Genomic DNA, 20,147 nt, shown 5'->3' on the forward strand with positions numbered 1-20,147 from the left:
GGGGCCTCGCAGCCAGCCTCTCTTTGAACCAAAGTCCAAGACAAAGTGCATGTAAGTATATGGTTTGAATAATAGTTAATAATGTCTTGGAAAGCTGAAGCATGGTCATGGAAATCATTACAATGCAAAAAAATTTCATAAACTCAAACTGCCATCATTTTTTAACATGCAGCTTATTAGCAATATTTATACAACCCAGACACAACATATTATCACTAAATGCTCGTTTTTTAACTATCTTTGAATCACTTTTACCATTAGGGCTTTGGCTGAAAAATACGCAAAGCCCAGGATCTAAGAGTGTGAGTGGACTTTGAACCAGACTGCTGAAATCAGTCCTACATGGCAAGACAAGAAGTCAAATTTACAATTAGACACAGTAATTATACCCTGGGGAGACGCTGGCTTTGAGACCTTTCTGGAAACCCTGAATGACTTCCATGATCCTTCCAAGTCTTCAAGAAGCCGTAAAGGAAAGAAAAATTGCCCATCCTGACGACTCAGTACATTAAAACAACATAAAGGGCTTGAGTGAATCATATTCAACTCCTGATTTAGGCTTCCAGACGAGACAGAAAATAGGCCCTTAGCATGGAATAATAGCATTTTGCAGAATGTTGAAATTGAATTATGAAAACTAGGTTATGGTTTAATAAGTGGAATCTCAGGCCCCGCAAAACAGTATGGCCTTGATGAGACATATGTGTGGTTTTTACCCTCTTCTGCACAAGAAAAGAGAGCAATTAAAAATATGACTTCATAATCCAGACAGAGGTCGTTAGAAGCATGGGCACCTGGCACGAGAGCTGGCTCGCTCTGCCCCCTTAGGAAATCAAAATAAGCCTTGAAACGCTACCAGTAATGAACCCTCTGTGTGAAATAGATGATTTGTAATACAGCTTTCAAAACATAAAGAATCTTACAAACCAGTATCAAAAAAGGGACCACGTGTTAATGTGGGCGAGACCATAAAGTGACATGTTCATTTCAGCCGGTCAGTAAACACATCCTCTTACAAAGATGTCTCCACGCTCATGATCGCTTGACTGACCCCATCACAGGATTTTAAAAATGTATTTATTATATTTGGAATCTGTCCACATGGCAAGCACGACCTCTCTTACATACAGCATTACTGATGCTCATCTCATCACTTCCCAAGAGGCTTTTAACCAAGATCCATATCGACTGAGCAACAATGCAAACAAACACACTGCCAAGAGCTCACACACCTGCTCTCGGTTGCCCTGTCTAACCGCATCAACCAAAGACGTCATTCTTATATTATATTATCATAACCAATGACTTGCTCTGACACAGTGCTATACATTTTCCAACACACATGAACATAATTGGACCTGTCACTGACTCCCACACAGCCTTGACAGATTATTAGTCCACCACAGCTGTGAGGTATTAAAGACATCAATAACACATTTGTATCAAGTTTCTGCCTTTATGTTTTCTTATATTCTATGGCTACACTTTGTACTTCATAACAGTGGAAAAAGGCAAGACAATATATTACTGCATAAACATACACTAACAAAATAATCATCAGTAGAAAATGGTTTAACATTTCAAAGCAAAATTATTTTTATTCCAATGGACTCACTACAATCAATGGAGTCACTTGCAAGTAGAAAGTAAATCCTGTAAAGTGGTGAACTCTGACCCACAAATTTGTGCCATACACCAATAGCAAGCTGTCCTAACAGTGCTGACCTCTGAGGGAAAGGACAGCCGGACAACTAAAAAATGTAGCTTATTATCCCCTTTTCAGCATCCCGTTTAAATCAACCTTCTCTGTTGGAGTGTTAGCTGCTCCATTAAAGATGGATGGTTGCAGGCAGTTATGGGGCAGGAGTCATGGTACAAAATACATTTTTTGAAAAAAACTATGTGAAGTTACTGTCCTATTAGGACAATAAAGTAAATGTGGTTGCTATCTGACAGGTATCAAGAATGTTGTACGCTCATTAGCTGAGAAAAAATCTTGTTATACCAATCTCATGATTTGAGACTAGATATTGTCTTAGAGTTTCAATTTCCTGTTGTAAGTGTTGTCATTTGCTGGCTTTAAAGGCTGCATTACCAGGGTTTCCCACACATTAATTTCTTTGATGTGGCCCACCAGGATTAAAATATCTGCCACCACATTCTCTATTTTTAGAGCTGGACTGTTCATTAGGAGCGCTATTGTTATATACACACACACACAAACACACACACACACACATATATAAACTTCAGTTATTCATTGCTCTACATTCTCGCAGCGCAGAGTGCACTAGTGCACTTTAGGCACAGACAGAGCAGTGGAACGCCTGCCACAGTGAGGTGTTCCTGAGATATCTCATTCACAGGAATAGGGCAGACAGACTGCCTCCCACCACAGCTGCCACTGTTGAGGGGGCATAAACACTCAACAAACAATGAGGGAGGTGTGATGATTGGAACCATTCCTTTTGTACTGAAGAGTGGTTTTAATATCAGACTGCACCGTAACAAAAGAAATGTTTTGGACAATGATCACTAACTTGGTGCCATAATAAGAAACAATCACAGCAGTGGGCTGTAATATTTCACAATCTCATCTGGCTCGTATCAGAGCGGTAAACTAACAAAACTTGTGAAAATCAGAGGTTTCACTTTGAGGCTGGTAGTACCAATCTGTTCTGGTTCTGCCTTTCATTACTATAATGAGCTCAACAATCATCTTCAAGCCTCCAATGCTGTCTTAATCATGTATATCAAGTTATTATCATGAAGGCAGTGCAGCACTGTTTTGCAACAGCTGCCAACAACTGTTAAGAGTTTATTACGACTTTGCTGGACACCTTTTTGCACGGAAGTGTGTTGAAAGCCATGCTGGCCGTAACACTGATGTTCCCTCTACGTAGGGAGAGGAGGGAGAGAGGATTCGGCTGGGCACTGTCACAGCCCATTTAAACGGTCTATTTCACTCTTGTGGCCCTGCTGATCTAACTTACATTGTTTGCAACCAGGCACTATGTTTGTTTGCTTTGCCTCACACCCCTAAAAGGGAGAACATTTGCTCTTAATATGGTGCCCAGGCAAACAGATCGAGGGCCAATGAGGCACGATGCTGAAGATCACAGGGACAAATGAGAAAAACCATCAATGCAGCTTTCATACAATTGCGCTTACCTGCTGCTCTGTACAGGATCTTGGGCTCAAAGAATATGCAGGGGTTCTTGTCGGCGATGCAGGACAGGAGCAGCCCCTTGGCCTGCACTGGACTGCGAGGTATTACAACCTGGGGAACACATGACATACTTCATTACACTCAGTAATGATCAAAAGATAATTTCTCTTTCGCAACAACGTTTAAACTACAATGACTGCCTTGTGGTTGTATACCTCCGTGCACCAGTCAAGTTGCAGTTAGTTTACATCCATGTCTGTGAAAACGTGGATGTTTCAAACACATTTTGTCCCCAGCTGCGCAGAAAATCTTTACATTCAGCACCCAAGATTGGTGTCACCAAAAACGTATCAAAAGAAATGTCTCCCCTTTTCTTCCTGAGTTGAGGCATTGCAAAAATGGCCCAAAAAGCATTTTTGCAGAATACCATGATGTCATGTGAAGTTGATTTTGACCTTTCAAAATTTGTGCCAAATTTGAGATAATTCCCCGAAGGCCTTCTTGGCTTTTCAAGAATGAGACAGACACAAGGTCACAGTGACATTGGCCTTTCACCATCAAATTCTACTAAGGTTATGTTTTTCATTCCAAGTTGATGTTTGAGCCAGAGTTGAAAAATTTCCCTCAGTGTGTTTTTAAGATATTTTGTTCACAAGAATAAGACAGACATGGTCACAGTGGCCTTAACCTTTGACCGCTAAAATCTAATCAGTTAATGCTATACTCCATGTGGACTTTTCTGACAAATTTGAAGACATTCCCTCAAGGCATTCTTGAGAGATCGCATTCACAAAAATGGACAGACGGGTGGACAACCTGAAAACATAATGCCGCCGCCCACTGTTATCGTCTGCATGGAGGAATACAATTTTGATTTTTATATTTTAACTTGTGTTAACATTTCACGGTATGCAGCATCAAACGGGCCAACAAGCCTTGCCCTGGATCTGGTCCACCATAACTGTTAGGACTGTAACACAGAACTGCTTGTTGTAAAAAGTGGGCTAAGACACAAAAAATATTTATAAATTCTTCATAACAACTGTTGTCTTTCTGGCACTGAAATTGTGTCAGATGTTAAATCTCTTAATGGCATTTAGGTCAGGAGTGGGGTATCAAGACAATGCTGTGCCGAAACTGAATCAAGCCTGTCAGACTGTGTAGTGGGGCGGACTCTCAGATGGAGCTCATGGAGCTGATAGTATGCACAAAGATTAACATTTATCAGCCTGACCTTTGCTAGGAGACAACATGTTTATTGGTCGCAGTGATGGTTACTCAGAGTGGATAAACTGAAGCTGTAAACCATACAGTCATTCCCTGTCTGTGGCCTATTAGATACTTTCATGATAATTATATACTGTGTTTGCTTTGCTCAGCAAACAGAGGGAAGGATGTTATATTTTGACATTTTAACTTGCTTACTTTGAGCACATGCTATTAATTCCACCTTGGTGATACTATCAGTGAATGCTGTATCCTGCAACATATCTCTATGAGAAGATTTGTGTTTTCCTCCTCAGGTCCTGTTCATACATACAAAGTCAAAGTAGCAGGTGCTCTCTTGCCAATTTAAGATCCTGAAGCTTGCAGGTGTGTTTAGCATTGGCCATGAGGTTTAGATACCGCTAAATGTATATGTCTGGACAGTTTTTTTCTCTAGTTGCCACTACAATGGTGCACAATGTTGCTCAAGAGTTATCGGATTGTACACATAAACATTTTTTGTCTTTTTTAAGATGCATCATACTGAAAGGGGAAGCTGTTGATTGCAACAATCCACAATTCCTCCAGTTTGCTTTAAGTACTTCACTTGAGTGAATTGGAGCAGAAAACAGCTGTGGATGGAATCAAACAAGCACGAGAGGCTGACTCCAAGTTGTTGCTTCCATGCGTGAGAGGAAATGTGCATTAAGTTGAACCTAGATGCACCTTGCTACTTTTCAGTTGCAGCGGGAGTAGCCAAAGCTTTATTTACCAATAATTAACGACACCCTGTGTCAGTATTTGAGTCTGCAGGAGTTTTGAGGGGATGATTCAGTTGACAGTAATAACAAGAAATTGCACTGAAAACTGTTCCTCTATTTGCCTGAGAAAAGCTGAGATGTCTGGTTGAAATATCTCAGCAAAAGAACCGTTTCTGTTTTAAGTATATACACAATATATACAGGCACTAAGATGTTCTGTGTGGAAAAGACAAGACAAGGTACTGTCACCCTGAAGAAAGAAATGTCAGTTTTCTGTTCATACAGAGAAAGAGCATCATTCCTTGGGAGTGAGTTTACGCTTTTATGTGGGCAAGATTAAATAGTTTCATCCTTGGTTTCCATTTAAACCATGTCATCTCTTCTAGTAGCACTCCAATAGTCAGTGACTGCATTTTTACCAATTTTTTATTCTTCTAAATAGTGGTTAGTGCAAGTTTTATTTAAAGGAATGCTTTAATAAACTTTGGGCTTTGTAACGCATACAGCACATCAAATTTCTTTGTCATCTTTGGCTGTGACTGAATAAAATCATTACAGTTCAGCTGAAATATTCTTTTAGCTACTTTTCACCAACTTTCCTCTTTGTGTGCTGACAATACTTAAGTGATTCTGGGAGAAACCAGGATTTTGTTGTTTCAGCTTGAAGTCAATCTTCGCTTATTTTTGCTTGTTAGAACCCTGACCTTCAAAAGCATTTGTATGTATTATCTTATTCCTCCCATTCTGTATTTTCTATCTAGAATTACTTTCAGTATTATGGTTCTATTAACACAACTGTAACTAATGAGTTATGCAATGCAATCAGACAATGCTATATACCCTGATGTCCTGCCAGAATACGTTTGAATATGTTTAGGGCCAAAATGTGACATTTTGAAAATTGCACAAACAGAAGACATATAAAAGGAAAGAAATACAAGTAAGAATCTGAGATAAATCACAAGGCTGACCTTGATACCAGGGCAGTGGGCGAAGAAGGCCTCTGGGCTTTGAGAGTGGTAAAGTGACCCGTGGCCGACACAGCCCCATGGAGCCCGAATGGTGAGGTTGCCACAGTCAAACAAGTTGCCAGAGCGGTAGCGGTACTTGGCAGCTTCATTGACTATCTGAAAAGAGACCAATATAACTCAAGTTAACACAACCGCACATTATTAGGTGTCACAAAAAGATTGGACTTCTCTGATCCTAATGGGATACCTAATGCAAGAGCAAAAGCAGCAAATTTCAGCCTGTAAAAAGACAATTACAACAATGTGTTGTAAACATTTATGAGGTTATTATGAAATGTTTGCTGGTTTGATCATTTGCAGATCTATTTAGCAAAAAAAAAAACACCATAGAAAAGTGAGTGCTTTCTTTTGTTTTTATGAATAAAGACCACACCAGTTGACACTGGATTGAGACTGTGTGTGCCAAGCCCTTCTCTCTGCTATTCCCCTTAAAGCTTTTAAAAACGTTATTTTATTTTTAACGATCACCTCAAGTGTCTGGTTCCTTCAACCTACTACAGTTTCTGATACTGGGCTTTCTCCAAAGAGGTGTCCCAAGTTTTCCTCCCTAAAACTCAGGTGGGCTGTTAATTCAGCTTTTATGTCTCTCTAAGGTCAGTTTGGACTGCACCATTTTAAGCGAGAGCACAGAAGGAGAGAGAAGGAGCCCTCTCAAGGACACCAGATTCAATTGACTGTTGCTCTGCATCGTGGCAGAAGCCTCTTAGAAACAGGCACCATTATTAACCATTCTGTTTTATGTTGCCTTGACGTAGCAGAGAGTCACATTCATCTTGTGGAGGGTGAGAATACACAGAATGACACAAGTATCAGCATGTATGCATGGAAATAGCAGCGCTGCCCACTGTCCTGCTCTGATGGTTAATGCCACATTAATCTTCCTCAGAAAAAACTCTGCGTAGGAAAAAGAAAGGGCGTCTTTTGTTTAACACATTTTTCCAAGCTAGATTGTATAATATGAAATAATAGACAATTTGAGGTCTGTTTATCCAACACCTGCACGCAATAAGGAGTGACATATACAAACAAGACAGAAGACGAGTCAGTAGAATAAATACAATCACTAACATTGATGGCTGCCAAGCTAGCAAACAGATTTTTTTGTCTTTTTCTGAGAAGTCTAGTCACTCCTGTTCAAATCAAACTGCATATAAATAGGGGGTTATTGCATTTATGGTACTCAAAGAGTCACATAGATGCAAACCAAATATATTTTACACAACCATATTCTTTACAAGAGGGGTATTTAATTCAAATTTAAAGAGGTTCAGACCAGTTAATAAAATTAAGAATTTTTTTTTTAAAAAAAGGTAAACTGTAAACAATTGATCTGATTGGCTCAATTGAGTAAATCCATTGCCATTTAAATTAGATTAGCTGTGACCGTCTGAAGCCGTGACTATCGAGAGGGGAAAAAACACTTAGAAGATTATTGTTTATTCTTATTAATTTACCAGAAATTGGTCATAGAACAGGGAGCAGTTCGTGACTTGATGGTGCCTGCTCCACTGATTCATCATTTTGTTGACTATTGGCATGAACTCCTAGTTTTACACAGTCCAGAGCCCTGAAAAAGTTGTGTGTTGGTAAACCAGGCAAGTATAAAGAGTACACTCTACATTCCTGCAACAGTAAAACAAATTTTCAAACTTCAGTTAACAGATAAATTAAACCTTCTGCCACAGTATTTTTCAGTCAGCAGTTTCTTTTAACCTTTAAAAGCTACTTTTATTCCAGCCTGTGGTGTAGTCACTCAGCTGTACACTGTTATTTCAAGGAATAGTTAGTCCACTCAGATATGGAACCATTTAGCATGTGAGTTGTGCTGCATCTATAAACCAGGGAGATAAGATATACTATGGTGTTGAAATACATGTATTTAGAGTGTTTTTCCCCACTCATGCTGCTTTTCCTCTCCTACTTTCATTTGTGATTAATATCTTGATTTTTGCCAATACAGTTCTCATTGTGCTTTGGGTGATGCAGACAGGATGTACACTGTTGCCATGGAGTCAGTGAGATAGCCAAGGGATTAATTTGAGCCTCTTTCTTTGATACAGAGGAAAGGGATTAAATGTGATGATTTTAAGGTATAATCTGAGGTTATTAGGAGCTCATTTATATTATTTTTTTTGTTAGGCTATCAGAGATATCAGAAAAACAGCTATCACTGGAAGGAGTGTGCTAATTCCACCAATAACTGAGTGATATGTGTCCTGGGTTTCCTGACAATGAGAAGATGGATTTTTGATGCAAAAGGCAGGTTTGAGGAGTTACGTCAGCGTACTTTCCCTCATTCTAACCCATCCCTTTAACAAAACACCTACAAAGAGCCAGCAAATGTGATCCAGTGCTAAGAGAGAGGTTCCTGCTGGACCACAGCTTCCAGCTTCAAGAGAATTGAATTTGAATAATTTTCTGTTCTATTAGTGAGAGTAAAATGACTATATCTGGATTCTGAACTGCTGATCTGACAAAACATGACATTTAAAGATTTTAAGATTTTAACTGACACTTTTTTTTTTTTTTTTTACAGTTTTCTGACATTTTCTGGACAAAAATCAGCAAATTAAACATTGAGAGTAATCAGCTGCAGCCCTGCTTACCTGATCAAAAGCAGGATAGATGTAGTCAGCAAACTGGATCTCAGCAATGGCTGTGGCACCAGCAACAGCTACACCAATACCGAATCCCACAATCCCCTGCTCACACAGGGGAGTGTTGAAGACTCTGTCCTTACCTGAAGGAAAACAGAGAGGAGAAGAAAAAAGACTAAGCCTATTTTACACAAAGTTTCCAGTAAATTAGGCACATTCAGTGATTTTTTTTTTAGATTCACACATGCACTACATCACACATGCCATGGTAATGCCATAGATGGGACAAGGGACAGTTCAGCAGATGGTGTTAATGCGACACTTATGAATATCAACTGCCATAAAACTTAACAAAAGAAAAAAGAAGATGCAGCAAGGCAAGGCTATTGGTGAAGTGAACGCTGGGACCCTCCCTTCGACCCCATGGGCGCAATGGGCTATAACACATGCGCAATGAACTCGAGCTGCAAAGTTAGAGCGTTACAACACATGATGCTAGAAATAAAGGATGGTGTCTGCTCAGGTGCTCTTCAAGTCTTTTCTTTTCGTCTCCATGGGTGCACTCTACCTGAAAAAACTTTTGAGTAAGCTCAAATGGATGGTGCCGATATACATTAAAATGTTTTCAAATAGAAAGCATTTATTTAAGGTATTTTTTACAGACTTTCCCAGTAGTTAAAGAAATATATAAAAAAATAAATATTGTAATTCTCACCCATATCTTTGTTTTTCATACAAAAAGATTGTGCCCAAAGCCAACTGCAGACACTTCGGTGAAACAAATACCTCATCCCCATGTTCTATCACAGTGGGCCAGCTATTGAGCCATTCAACAAGTGCAAGTTGCAAGCTGTATATGTGTGTTTTTAACCCATTGATATGACATGAGATGACACTGTGACCTCTCCTCTTTATAATGTCCTTGGAGCAAGGCCACATGTACGTGTATGCAACAGAAAACGTCTTTCAATTTTATTCAGGAACAAGGCGGGTGAGGAGCTGTTTTTGTCTGGTGCCAATCTTATTGTTATGTATAACATTCAACAACTTTTCTGCACAAGTGATTAGAAACACTACTTTTCTGGACAAGTGATTAGAAACACGCCGATTCATAAATCATGAGGTGAGCCTTGCAACTGGTTTGCTTGCTCCACATGAAAGCGTCCTTCGTCAGATGGAGGTAAACCTTAATTTTCTTGCCCCTGCAATTTTAGTGCTTTTAATCTCACTACAGCCATACCAGCATTTTCCTTGAAATGTTACTGGAACTTGAGGTGGGAAATTAGTGGTAGAGATTTCCCTAAATATCAATTCTTGCTCCAGTTCACACGTGACCCCAAGAGGGGGCCGACTGCATGTGTTAAAGGGGCTGAAGAACTACTACTACTGTTGGGAGGCAACCTATGGCTACTGGGTGGGAGAACTGTTGTATCCACATTCTCACAGTTAAAAGTTCACACAGAGGTTTAAGGTTTTAGGTGACGTAGCCGCTTTCCAAGCTGGAATCACTGAACAGCCCATTGTGTTCTATTATTTATTTGGGACCACTGACCACAATTGCAGAGGGTGTCTAATGAATAGCAGGGTTCTTCTGATAACAGAGCAAAGCCCACGCCAACACTTGACTGATGAGAGTGCAGAGAACACTCTCTCTTAAAATGCCATGCAGTCCTAAAATAAATGAAGTGACAAGCTGATGACTCCTCCTCAGCTGTAGTTAACCAAGCTTGTGTTGCACATACACACAACATCCAGGGAGTGGAAAAAAAAAAAATAAAAAAATTCCATTCTCCACCCTATAATCTGAAAAAGAGCCGCAAGAGTGTGACTCTAAATTTGGGACGAGTGTGTTATTTTTGCTCTCTTCTTTGTGTATTTGCCAATCCAGTCTTTTTGTGTTTAGTTGGGAGGTGTGCGCTTCTCAGCAGTGAAACTCTGCCCTTACGTGCCCTGCTCCTTCGCAAAGTTCAATTAGGAACCACAGCACCACAAAGCCTTCGAGGAATGAACAATTAAGTGATCAAACTTTTGGTGCTTTGCCACTCAGACTGAAGTCAACCGCAAAAATGCTGCTTCATGTAAAAGTGACTGTATGTAACGTGTGTGTGTGTGTGTGTGTTTCTGCATGTCATCGAAGCAATGAGTAGTAGCCAATCAATATTGAAAAAAAAAATACAAGCGAGATATGGGACAATAACATGATGTTTGACCATCAAATGCGTCGCTGCATTGACGTTTTGTGTCTGAGTAGTTCACACGGGTCTAGAATGCGAATTTAAATAGACAGCATGTTTGGCTAACTTTTATGGTCTTTACTGTCTGGCACCGATGCTGCTTTCAGAGAAAAAGGCAACACGCCTCAGAGAGAGAGAGAGCTGGTCGGAGCATAGGGTCAATGTGTGCTGTTGTTTTCAGGGAAACGGCCCTCAGAGGTAACCAGCGGTGGAAGAGCTGCTTCACTGAGGTAAATACATCCGCCTCGTAAAAAGCCATTCATACAGTGTCCACCCTGCATTAACCTCTGTTCTATATAATGGCTGTGGGTGGCAGAGGTGCGCACCATCTCTTTCAGTAGTGAGAGGGATAAAAACAGCTTTGCGCTCATCACTGTACACAAGGATGTGATGGAAAATAATGATCCCTCTCCAAAAGGTCAACACTTCTGACGTCAATGAAAACAAAAAGGCAGCCACTGTGGGTGGATTCGACAGTCCTTCGCTTTTGAAAATAAAACCCACAAAATGATGAAAATCAGCTCAAAACAAGAAAAGGCAAGTGGCATATTATTATTATTATCATCATCGTTATTATTATTATTAATTCTATACCACAAAAAGAAGAAAATTAATAAACTGTCCCTGCACAGCCTCTAGGGATGCGCAATAATATTGGCACAACGGTATCGGCAGACATTGGCTTTAAAGTGAAATATCGGAATCGGCCAACACACTGAATTTTTAAAAATAAATATTAAATGCATTGAAAAGCTTTGAATTTTATGTCTACATCTGCTGGTGGGCCATCACAATAAGAGCATGCATATTATGATGTTAATTCCACTACGGAGTAGACTTGATGATCACCAAAATTAGGTAGGGAAAAAAGTGGATATACTGATACTGGTTTTTGGCCAAATAAGTTGTTAAATAACGTCATATCGGATAACAGCAAAAAGATCCAATATCGAGTATCCCTAACAGCTTCTGCACCAGTTTTGGTCTGAATTTAGCTAAAGACACTGGTTTGCTTGATGCTTTTTAGAGGGGGGAAACCGAAAGCTTGCAAATTTGTTGTTCACAGATTTACTGAATAAAATTAGAATTACCGCCATGCAATTGTATGCCTTCGCAAAACACTTAAGTTGCCATTTGACAACCAAATTCTAATCGGTTCATCGCTGAGTCTAAGTGGACAATTGTGCCAAATTTGAAGAAATTCCCGTTAACAGGAATGAGAAGGATGTGAGGTCACAGTGACCTGTGACCTTAAACCCCCAAAATCTTATTAGTTCATTTTTGAGTCCAACTGAACATTTGTGCCATTTTATTAGTTTTAAAACATTTTTTTTAGTTTCTGTGCTGAGTATAAAAATAAATCACTTATACATAGCTGCATCTCACCTGTATGTCCATAAGTTTTACAAATTTTGCAGGTATTGAAACTCCAGAAGGAAAGCTAACCTTTTGTCTAACCATTCCCTCCCTTTTCCACCCTGGCTGGCTTGGGATGTGTTTGTGCCAAATTTGAAAAAAATCCTTCGAGCTATTGTTAATAAATCACATTCACAAGAATGAGACAGACGAGGTCATATTGACTTTTACCTTTGACCACCAAAATTAATCAAAAGATCTTTGAGTCAGTGTGGACATTAATACCAAATTTGAAGTACATCCTACAAGGCATTCTTGAGATACACGAGAATGGGACAGATGGACAGATGGGTCCACAACCCGAAAACATAAGGCCTTCAGCCACGACAATCGCCAGCATAAAAACGATTCATATCAACAAGCTGAACATTTTTGTATTAAACCAGGTGAAACTGGTTACAATCACTATCTTTTCTTCTTCTCAGCATCAATCTGGGCACCCCCCTCACCGTTGATAGAAAACAGCTTAATGCTATTTGCCATTTCTTTGGTAATTTCTGTCCCCATAGAGATTTATGTTTATTGTCTGACTGTCAAATGCAAAACCAAACTGGAACTGCCAGTTTCTTTTGAAGGGTAAATCCTCAGTGATTAATAACAGGAGGAAACATACATTACTAATGTAATGACCTGCAGATGCAGCACTCTCTGGGTTCAAACTTTAAGCAAGTGGCAGTAGCAGCTACACTCAAAAAAGCCTTTATCACAGAGGACACTGCGACATATTACAGTGGCAAAAGCACAGGTGTAAATAATAAAATGACTGAAAGCTGAATTCCATTTCCCTTCTTCAGTTTCAAGGTTCTAGTATTGTGCTTGCTGGCACATTGTCACACTGTCATGGCTTACTGGGAGGCTGGTGTTTTGTTTAGGTTTTTCTTCTGTTTGCTGGGAGCTAAAAACTTTAGAACTTTACGTAAAACGCTGCACTTATCACAGATAGCAGAAAGACCAACCACCACATTCTTCAGCAATCACCATCTGCTGAAGTGAAGTATGTTATTATAAACTATATGTTTTCTCGCCCATAAATTCCCACAAACCCACTTCGACCAATGGGTCCAACCTCTCTCCTTACATGCTTCTGCCTTTCCTTCATCAAGAGCAACGTCCACATTAAGTACTTCCGTGGATATTCTGTATCATAGCAACCAGATGCAACCACAGTGCCTCAGCTGAAAAAACACTGCGCCACTAAAGTGTTCTCAAGCGCTCCTAGCTGGGCGTTTTCAGATGAGCACCTGGCGTTTTCAGATGGAAAAAAGCTTTGGCAGACACCGCCCCTTCATGTTATTATTAACACCTGTGCTCTTCCTACTATGATAAGTCAAAATGTAAACTGAGGGCATAAAAGCTATCAGTGAAATTACCTCAAACATATCTTTATTTACTGCAATTTCTGGCTAAGTGTCAGCTGACATGTGCTAATTCTCATATAACTATAATAACATAATTTCTGCCATGGCTGCTACCTACTGTAAAGAATGAACCAATTTAAAACCGACAATGATATACACATTTGAGGCATATTAAAGTAACATCTAAAAAGGAAATGCAAAATAATTTAGTGAGCCTGAAATACTATTTTTAACAACATCTTTGACAAATTGCACAAGTATTTGCACAAGTAAAAAGTAAACATATACATCATTTCAGGATCCCAGCAAGACATGCTTGTTTGTCCACAAGCACAACAGGACCCTGATATGGAAAAACCTGATTACATTACATTACATTACATGATTAATTAAACATGCTTTTTCCTGCTCTGACATGTCAAAAAGTCTGCCAGCCTCATGTTACTGGAGCTACACTTTCAACCTGATGAATTTTGAATGTACCATTTCAGATTGAAGCAACAATTGAGCACCAGAATAAAAACTAGAGTGCAAAACAAACTCACAGCAGTGAGCGTTGACATGCTATATCAGCTTACTGTATCAAGTTTGTAAGGCTACCCTGCCACAAAGGACGAATAAGTGCAAACAGATCCTTCTGGTCCTTGAGGTGAACAGTGAACAGTAATATGACCTTGCAAGAGAGGAACGTTAATAGTCCTCTGCCACCACCTAGTGGCAAAATCATGTAAAGCAGGTGGAAGTTTTTTTTTTTTTTATAGCATACTCAACTTGTGAATGGGGAGAATTGAATGGGAATGAAACATCTTACCATATTTGTCTCTCAGACCAACTGTGCATCGGAATACTCCACCAAAGGCGACATCTTCCCCAAAGATGACTGCGGATAAAAACACAGTACAATCAGTGATAAAATGGCACAATTTCTCAAAATTCTGTGCTGCTTTAGTATGTGAGAACAAAATAAGCAAGACTATTACAGTCAGGGTTCCCATAGATTTTTCCAAATTTTTAACTTTTTCCCATAACATTTTACCCCATTTCCATGACTTTATTTAAGTAGTTTGAAATGGATAGGCCTTTATGGTGACAGTCATGCATGATTTAAACTCACATTTCCTAGACATTTTTGAATTTTAAAAAAGTCCTTGCGCTTGCTTATTTAACTCGCTTGTTCCTGCATTCCTGCTGCCATCTAATGACATAAACCAAAGATCAGACTGCCACATACAGGTACTTCACAAAACTTCATGGTCAAGCCCGTTTTAGGGGTGACAGGAAACCAAAGATCATGTAGACATCAATGCAATTTGACATGTGTTTGGATTTGAATTTTGATTAGTTCATTTGCATTTACTTCTTTTTAAAAAAACAAACAAACAATTGTTTTATATTTGTCCTATAAATGTTTTGCAACCCTGCTTTAACCTGAAAGATATCTTAATAGGTTATGGCTGATTACCGTTATTTCCCTACAGTCCCCTCCCCCGTCCATGTGGATCAATGACCCCAAAGAGGCGAGGCACTGGTGACAAGAGGCGTTTTTACCGTCACATGGCACAGCACTCGATTTAAAAATTTTTTTTCAAATGGAAATCTTTTGAACAATAGCCTAAACAATGTGTCTTCAAAACCTTTCCAAGACATTCTGTTAATTCCAAACCATTTTCAGGCCTGTATGACAGTTTTTATAATTTCATGATCCCAGGAATTTCATGACCGTGAGAACCTTGTAAGGTCCAAATTTCACAACCTGAAATGGTTATTTTTAGCACACTAGTGGTCCCGTGTACAGCTCTGCGACCGGTGCTTAAAACCCTTTGGCTCAGAGACACAATTGAGGAACCTTTCTACCCTTTATGAGCAACTAATAACAAATATTTTTGGGTGACATCAAGGACTCATTAATCGGATGCAACTATTTTACAAAAACTGAAATACAAGGATCCCACAACTGGCTACATTAAATTCCATTATAGTAAATGTATGATAAGTTCACTTTCTTTTAGAGGTCTTAAAAATCTTTTGAAATGCAGTAAAACAGCACGTGTAACTTACACAGGATTTCCATTTCTACAACATGATGATCCCAGACACAAAGTCATCCAGTTGTGACACACAATCTTTTAGCAAGAAAAATCTAATGTGCATGTTTTGTTTGATTTATTTAACCTGTAAATACTTCAAGAGTTAAGCATCTTGTCTCAGTCAAACATTGTTTATGACTCACATCTCCTCTTCCAAAACTATGAAAGTGATTTAAAGGACCAGTGTTTAGGATATATTGGCAGAAACAGAATGTAATAGTAAATATAAACTATATTTTCGTAAGTTTACAATTACCTGAAACTATGAATCACTGTGTTTTCGTTACTTTAGAATGAGATGCTTTTATGTGCATACAGAGTCCGCCATGTTGTTCTACAGTAGCCCTGAAGAGACAAACTGAACTCTGGCTCTGGATAGGGCCACTCACATTTTCACATCAGCCACACCTCTCTGTGAGACATCATTAAATCATACATACTAGACCTTTAATTTAGTGCTGTCTTTCAGAGACTGCATGATGATAAATGAGGTCAATTTTTCAGATTTTCATCTGATAGTTATAAAATTCCCTTTCCTGTTTTTGCATCCTACCTGCAGTAGGATCACTGGCAAGAGTGTTGTCCAAGGCACTTGTAACTGACTGAAACAAGTTCATCTTCTGGGTGGGACCTAAAAGGTTTTAAGACAAAGAAAGAGTAAAAATCTTTGAAATGGACTTGACACAAGCAACATTCATTCATTATTGTGAATTTGTTGAACACATCTGATAAGTGATAATACCAGCTATGCAGAAAAGAAGCCACATTTAGAGAAAACTTGGCACAGACTCACAGCCTTCAATCAAAAAGATACACACTTCAATGTTAGAGAGAAGGAACAACTAATACTTGTGGTGTCTCAGTGCTGGGTTGTTTTTCTGGATCCAGAAAAAAATGTTTGCAACTGTTTGAGTGCCAACATCCTGGTCATATGAACTGTAGGATAACTGATAAAATCAAGCATTGTTGGGCACGGTACTAGACTATGACACATCACATACACACCACTCTCTTTAGACTTGTGTCTGTTAAAACTTTGTTGATAAACTTGTTTGACAATGTCTCCTGTAGCCTGATCATCGATTCAGGTGCTGAAATTGAACATGTGCGGTAGTCCAGCTTAACAGCAGAGGAAGCACTGATGTTAAAAGTGGAGTTTGGCATTAGCAGTAGTTGACCAACATTACACCATATAAAAGGCAGCAGATAACATACATAACATGTGTTATGCTTATTGTGACATGACTTAGAGCGTCACTGTGCTTAATATCGATTGTGTAGAGTTTGGCCAAAGAAAAATGTTTCCGCATTCATGTGGTGAAGGGTGAAAGTTTTGCTGTTCTCACCTTGAATATAATTTTAACACCTGGACAATAACATGAGTTTTGTGACATTACAACTTGCTTGCAAACCATTTGTGGCCTAATGAGCAACATGCAGTAATGTGAAGGAAAAACTTAAAACTGCCATGCAAAATTATTAAGAACTGTTTTTTTCAGTGAAGTAGGAGACATCTTGTGTCTAACAGTTAACGTTTTTAGATAAACAATATTTTGCCCATTCATAAATTTAGTTGTTGTTTTTTTTTGTTTGTTTGTTTTTTTTCTCTGAGTGGTGGGATGTAACTAAGTACATGTACATAAGAACTGTACTTAAGTACAAATTGCAGGTACATGTACTTTTCTCAACTCTTCTTTTCATCCCAGTTTATACTTTTATTCCATTAAATTTCAGAGGGAAATCCAAAGGCTTTAGTAACTAGTTACTTTACAAATTTAGATTTTTGCATGAAAAACATAAGAACTTTATATTAAATATAATGCCTAGTTATAAATCAAAACATGCAATTGTGTGAGCTGACATGATTAGATGATTAATCAGTTAGCTGATCGAAAGGAAATTAATTGGCAACCATTTTTTATTCTAGTTTTTTCTCTCCCTCTTTTTTTTTAAATAGTGTTTTTTTTATGATTTTTTAATTGGGTATTTGGCAATTACTTTAGTCAACATTTAAATCATTTTCTTTTTCATTTGTTTAATCATTGAGTCTTTCTTACTTTCTTTTGGGTTTTCTAATTTGGGTACTTTGGCTATTGTTTTATTTAACATTTACATGTACATCATTTAAGTGTGTAAACATTCTACTTTATCTTTTCTTTTTTAATAGTTTTGAATTTTGGGTGGGTTTTTTTCTAGATTTTTCTATATTGACTATTTTACTTTAAGTACGTTTTCTTAATTATATTTATGTAGTTTTAATTAAGAAACACTTTTAATGCAGGACTTTCACTTTTAACATAGTTTTTTCACAGTGCGGTATAAGTACTTTTACTTAAGTAAAGGAACTGAATACTTCCTCCACCACTGTTTGTCATAATAATAACTGAGAAGGATGGCTACCATAAAAACTGCGTGGACACACACACACACACACACACACACACACACACACACACACAAGACGCGAGTTATTACTCGCGTCACAGTATTTTTTTATGCGTCACAAAAAAATGTCTAGAGGGGACCTTTAAACGTACAGGTGCAAAGCTGTACCTGATAAAATGACTACCCAGTCTTGCTAACTTGTTCACAGTGCTGTTAAATAACTTTTCATTCAAACAGCTAAACTGTTCAAACTCCCACTGCCACATAAGTGATGTCCTGTTAATGTAGCTAACGTTAGCCGGTTATCCAGCCACTCACCATATTGTGTTGGGACGGGGTCAGGCTGGAAGCTAAAGTGCGCTGCATGTCTTCTTTGTGATTTTGTCCGGGAGCTGGAGCTCGGCGACAATTTCAGCAGAGTGGCCCCGAAAGAGCTCTGAGCCCCGGTGCCAACACCTGAGATAGAAAGTTTCGAGTGTGCACCTCGGACGAAGAACCGTGCAGCAGCCGCCATGACTGTTGTTATGACTGAACAGGAAGGGCAAAATGAATCAATGTGCAAAGACCGTCTATTAAACAAAGAACATCGCCACTCAACGGAAGGAACTGCATATTTGGCCGAAATAACGCCACTTTCACCAGTCTTTCTTAAAACTGACACACAATACTGGGTTTTTCTGTTATTATAAATTAATTTTAGCACCTCGTCAAGTTTTTTTAAAAAAAGTAATTGTGATAACTTGTGATACTGTCCAATGGAGTTACGAACAGCGTATTCGGACCATGTATTTGTGTTAAAGTTTTATGAGCAATTACAGAAGATATCCATTTAGCTTTGAATGTGGTGGGACATCTTTTTATTCTACAGAAAGAGCACCAAAACGTTAAATAGAGGCATGTTGAGGAAGGAAAGGAACGTCGACTCTTTGTGGTAGTCAGAAATAGTGGCGGAGTGACACATCTTCTCTCTTCTTCCCACGTAAAGGTTGTGATTGGTCCAAAAGGAGGGCGGTGTGCGTGGTAGTGATTTTGGATGCGCCAGAAGTGGTTCGTGGCATTTATAAACAGCGGTTTCACAAGAATATTGGATTTATGTTGTCTACATAAGCTCAACCTTGCACCATGACGCTTTTTATATTTGAAACGGTGATAATAAAGTCCTGGGATCATAAAAATCCAGTCAATCCAGCCGCCGTTTGGATTCTGATGCGCCTCTACTTGCGCTGTTACGGTACTGGTACTCGGACTGGTCAAAAAAGACGAAGAACGACTCGAGGTTCCTCAATAATTTCTCAGACTGATATATCTCATGGGAAAAAATAAGATATACATACAAATATCACACATTACAAAACATGCATTTTCACAGTGAGTAACACATTTCAAATCGAAAAATACGTCAAAAGACGAGAACAAATACAACAATAATAGGAGCAGCACAAATTGACTGAAGGCACACAAATTAGAAAATGTCCAAGAAAATGAGAAAAGTGCCACAGATGTTGATCATTTCATTTATCTTTTATCACCATATGTTGCAGTTTTTTATTATTTATTTTAGAATGCATTCAAGTGGCCCACCATTAAATGTATATCTACATTGTGCACAGAATCACTTTTGATAACATATACAGCTTGTAAATTCTTCCTTTTTTTTGTAAAATAAGGCTTTTTTTGAGAAGGGGGGTGTAAACAGAAGCATTTACACTTCTAAATAAAAGTTGGTCTTTTTTCATTAGTTGTGAAATGTGAAAACATCAAAAAGATCCATAACTTCTTTCCTAAATTAAAAAAAGAAGCCATTAAGAAGCTCTTTGAGAATATTTGAGTGGCTTATCAGTTCTTAATAATCACCATCAAAATGATTGAACTCATATTTCTATAAGCAGCCATCTTCTAGTAT

The 20,147-nt window shown here is 38.6% G+C and overlaps 1 protein-coding gene across 1 annotated transcript in view; it reads right to left on the reverse strand.

The window, feature by feature from the left end:
• Positions 1-18,800, reverse strand: part of bckdhb (branched chain keto acid dehydrogenase E1 subunit beta) — a 62,553-nt gene extending 43,753 nt beyond the window's left edge. Inside the window, exons 1-6 of the mRNA XM_042490188.2 lie at positions 18,563-18,800; positions 16,413-16,490; positions 14,584-14,652; positions 8,774-8,907; positions 6,108-6,263; positions 3,172-3,280 (exon numbers count right to left, since the gene is read on the reverse strand). Coding sequence (XP_042346122.1) covers positions 3,172-3,280; positions 6,108-6,263; positions 8,774-8,907; positions 14,584-14,652; positions 16,413-16,490; positions 18,563-18,758 — 742 coding nt within the window. The 5' untranslated portion in view covers positions 18,759-18,800. The remainder of the gene's footprint in view (positions 1-3,171; positions 3,281-6,107; positions 6,264-8,773; positions 8,908-14,583; positions 14,653-16,412; positions 16,491-18,562) is intronic.
• Positions 18,801-20,147: the final 1,347 nt, after the last annotated feature.

Source organism: Plectropomus leopardus, chromosome 11, assembly GCF_026936395.1.
Source record: "Plectropomus leopardus strain MGB_pleo_1.0 chromosome 11, ASM2693639v1, whole genome shotgun sequence".
NCBI lineage: Eukaryota > Metazoa > Chordata > Actinopteri > Perciformes > Serranidae > Plectropomus > Plectropomus leopardus.